At 48.5% G+C, this 3,072-nt stretch overlaps 1 protein-coding gene across 1 annotated transcript in view; it reads right to left on the bottom strand.

The window, feature by feature from the left end:
* The window catches only part of ZIC5 (Zic family member 5), a 9,261-nt gene continuing 6,189 nt past the window's right edge, over nucleotides 1-3,072 (bottom strand). Inside the window, exon 4 of the mRNA XM_026038332.1 lies at nucleotides 1-12. Coding sequence (XP_025894117.1) covers nucleotides 1-12 — 12 coding nt within the window. The remainder of the gene's footprint in view (nucleotides 13-3,072) is intronic.

Raw genomic sequence — 3,072 nt, forward strand, 5'->3', positions numbered from 1 at the left:
TCACCGAAGTCCCTGCCAGAGAAACACGTCTGCTCAGACACATACCCGAACTTTCCTTCTTTTTCTTTTTCTTTTTCTTTTTCTTTTTTTTTTTTCTCTTTTTTTTTTTCCCATTCATCTAAGAGCATGACATTACCTATAGCCTGACCTGTTTGGTTTTATTTCTTCCCTTTTCTATACATTTTTGCCCCTATATCTTTTACTGCAGACTGGAGCTATTTAACTCACTGTCAGGGGAGACTGCCAAGAAGCGTGGTTTTCTTTTCTTTTTTTTTTTTTCTTTTTTTCCCCTCCAAAGTAAATATTAACATTTCAATTGATTTGGATTTGTCAGTGCTGATACTTTGATTAGCTGACTTGGAAAGACAGACAGGGGAAGGAGCGTGCGGATAAATGCCTGACTTCAGCCTGCGCTTCTCTAATCCGCCTGTCCAGCTACGACGTATCCATCCGTCCATCCATCCATCCATTCGTCCGTCCGTCCATCCCTCCATCCACGCGCCTRCCTCGCCCGGGGTTCCCAGAGTTTCCCCCGCCTGGCACCAACCCCTGGCTCCTTCCACGGGCAGCGATTCCAGTGCGGAAACCCCGAGACCGCCCTGAAAGCGGAGCCGAGGACCGTTCCTTACTTACATGTTTTGCTGGGAAAAAGGGAGGGAAAAATCCCGGTTATTACCCCAGGTGCCCCCAAATCTCCCAGCCCTTCCTCGTCCTGGTTGCTGCCCCGCAGCGACTCCCTCTCCTGCCTCCACCTCGACCCTCCGCGGGCGCGTTTGGGGCCAGCGCTGCCTGCTCTCTGCAGCAAGGCACACGCAGAAATAGGACATTATTATTATCATTATTATTGTTGTTATTATCATTATCATCATCATCCTTTGCTTGGTAATTATTTCCCCTCTCTCATTTTTTTTTACAGTGTTTACAGGGAGGAAGGAGGAATTAGATGATTCCGAATTTCATTGAGGAGGTCTCATGTGTCATAAAATCCATGGGCGAGTGTGTGGCCCTACGTGTAGCAAGTACATAAAGAATAGTGATATATCCCTCAAGCGCCAGATTTTATATACCCTGCCATGAAGTAACGTACAGTGCAATCTCTTCTGGGGAGGGTAGAGGAAAAGGACATAAATTAGAAGATTCGTTTATAAATCAGCATCAAAAAAATCTCTAGCAAAATCACATTACATAAATTACTGTTTTAAAAAACTCCGTACCTTACTTTTTATTTTCTAGTTATTCCAATAGTCTTTGAAAAAAAAGAATAAAAAGCAATGCAAATAAATGTTTTTTTAAAATCCCCTATTCAAGTTTTGTTTCTTAAAGTAACAGTTTTCAAGCCTGCTTCTTTAAATGCACCACAACAGTATGAAGACAACGTTCAAAGGCTTCCAAAGTGACAGCACCATGCACTGTACTAATAATATCTTTATGAACTATATATATATATGTACATATATATATATCAGACATCATCATCACCACCAACGCACCGCACAGAGGACATGCAGGGAGAGTCTGTTGCACATGACATTGTCCATTCAAGTAAGCTGGAAAATAGAATGATTTTTTTTTTTTTTGCTTAAAAAAAAAATCATGGCATCATAAACAACGATTTATCACCAGAATTAATGAGGGAATTCTTTGGTGTGCTCTGTACTCTGCTACGGGGGAGAGGAAAAATAAAAAAATAAAAATAAAAATAAAATAAAATAGAAAAGAAAAGAAAACGAAAAGGAGAGGGAGGGAAAAAGGGAAGGAGAAAAAAAAAAACAGAAAAAAAAAAGAGGAAAATGAGACAGAGAAAAGAAAGGGGAACAGGAAGGGGGGCTGATGCCGGAGAACACGCGAGCTCGGAGCGGCCGCCTCCCCGGCGCGGAGCTGGTTCCGCGGGGCCCGCGGGGGCGGCCGCCCCTCCGCGCTCGAACCAGCGCGGTCCGTGCGCGGGCGCGGACGGGGGGACCCCGCGGCCCTGCCCCAGCGCCCCCTCCGCAGCAGCCCCGGCCTCTTCCTCCTCCTCCTCCTCCTCCCAGGTGACTCTGCCGGCGCAGGGGCGCGCACGGAGGGCTGGGCTGCATCGGAGAAATAAAACTAAACTAAAATATATGTATATATTTATTTTTTAACCCTCTCCTCTCGATCCTGCTGCCCCCAAGGCACCCGCCCCTGCAGCGTGGGCGCCCCGTCGGGCGGCAAAGCCGGGTGCTCGCAGGCTCCGACCTGGCTGCGAGGCGGCTGCGCGGGACGGGATGCCAAGGCCACCTTCGTTACCGTTTTCCTTTTTCTTTTTTTTTTTTTTTTTTCCCTAGACTTAAAAAAAAATAGCCGCAATAATATTAACCCCTGAAATATGGAAAATCTGCGTCAGCTTCTTTCTTTTAAGGAAAAAATAAAACGTATCGCAGTTGTCAAATGGCAGCGGGCTCCCATTTCCCTGTTTCCCGGGGCTGTTTCGGGAGCCCTGGGCGCGCAGGACGGGGGCAGCGGCGCTGGGAGAAGCGCTCCCTCTTTTGGCTTCCCTCTCCTGAAYCGTATCCACGCGGTTACAGCCCTGGGAGAAACGGGCACTGGAGAGGAGAAACGGGGGCCGCGGGGACCCCTCGGCTCTGGAGAGAAAGCGACAAAGGAGCTGGATTGAAAGAGAGGAGGGAAAAAAACGCATTTATTTCATTTGTCATTGTGGTGATATTCACTGTAGTCCTACGGGATGCGCGGCCTGTCCCTGGAGCTCCAGCAGGTGCCGGGGCGCGGTGCGGATCGGGGCTCGTCCCCCGGCGGCTGCGGGGGCTCCGCGGGCGCGCAGCTCGCGCGCTGCCCCGCGCCTCACGTACGGCTGTAGCAAGTGCGACCCAGGGGCGAGCGCGGAGACGGTCCGGCGTGGCCTTTATTATTGTCATTTTTTGTGTGTGTGTGTGTCTTTTTTTGTTTGTTTTCTTAAAAAAAAAAAAAAAAAAAAAAAAAAGAAGTCCGAGTCTCTTTAATTAAATTAGTTACCGTACAAACACCATAGGGTTTCGTACACGGAATAAATAGCGCGAGTCCCACCGGGTGGCACCGCCAGCCCAGCCCGCCGGG

Source organism: Nothoprocta perdicaria, unplaced genomic scaffold (genome assembly GCF_003342845.1).
Source record: "Nothoprocta perdicaria isolate Ctin4 unplaced genomic scaffold, notPer1 scaffold_208, whole genome shotgun sequence".
Lineage (NCBI taxonomy): Eukaryota > Metazoa > Chordata > Aves > Tinamiformes > Tinamidae > Nothoprocta > Nothoprocta perdicaria.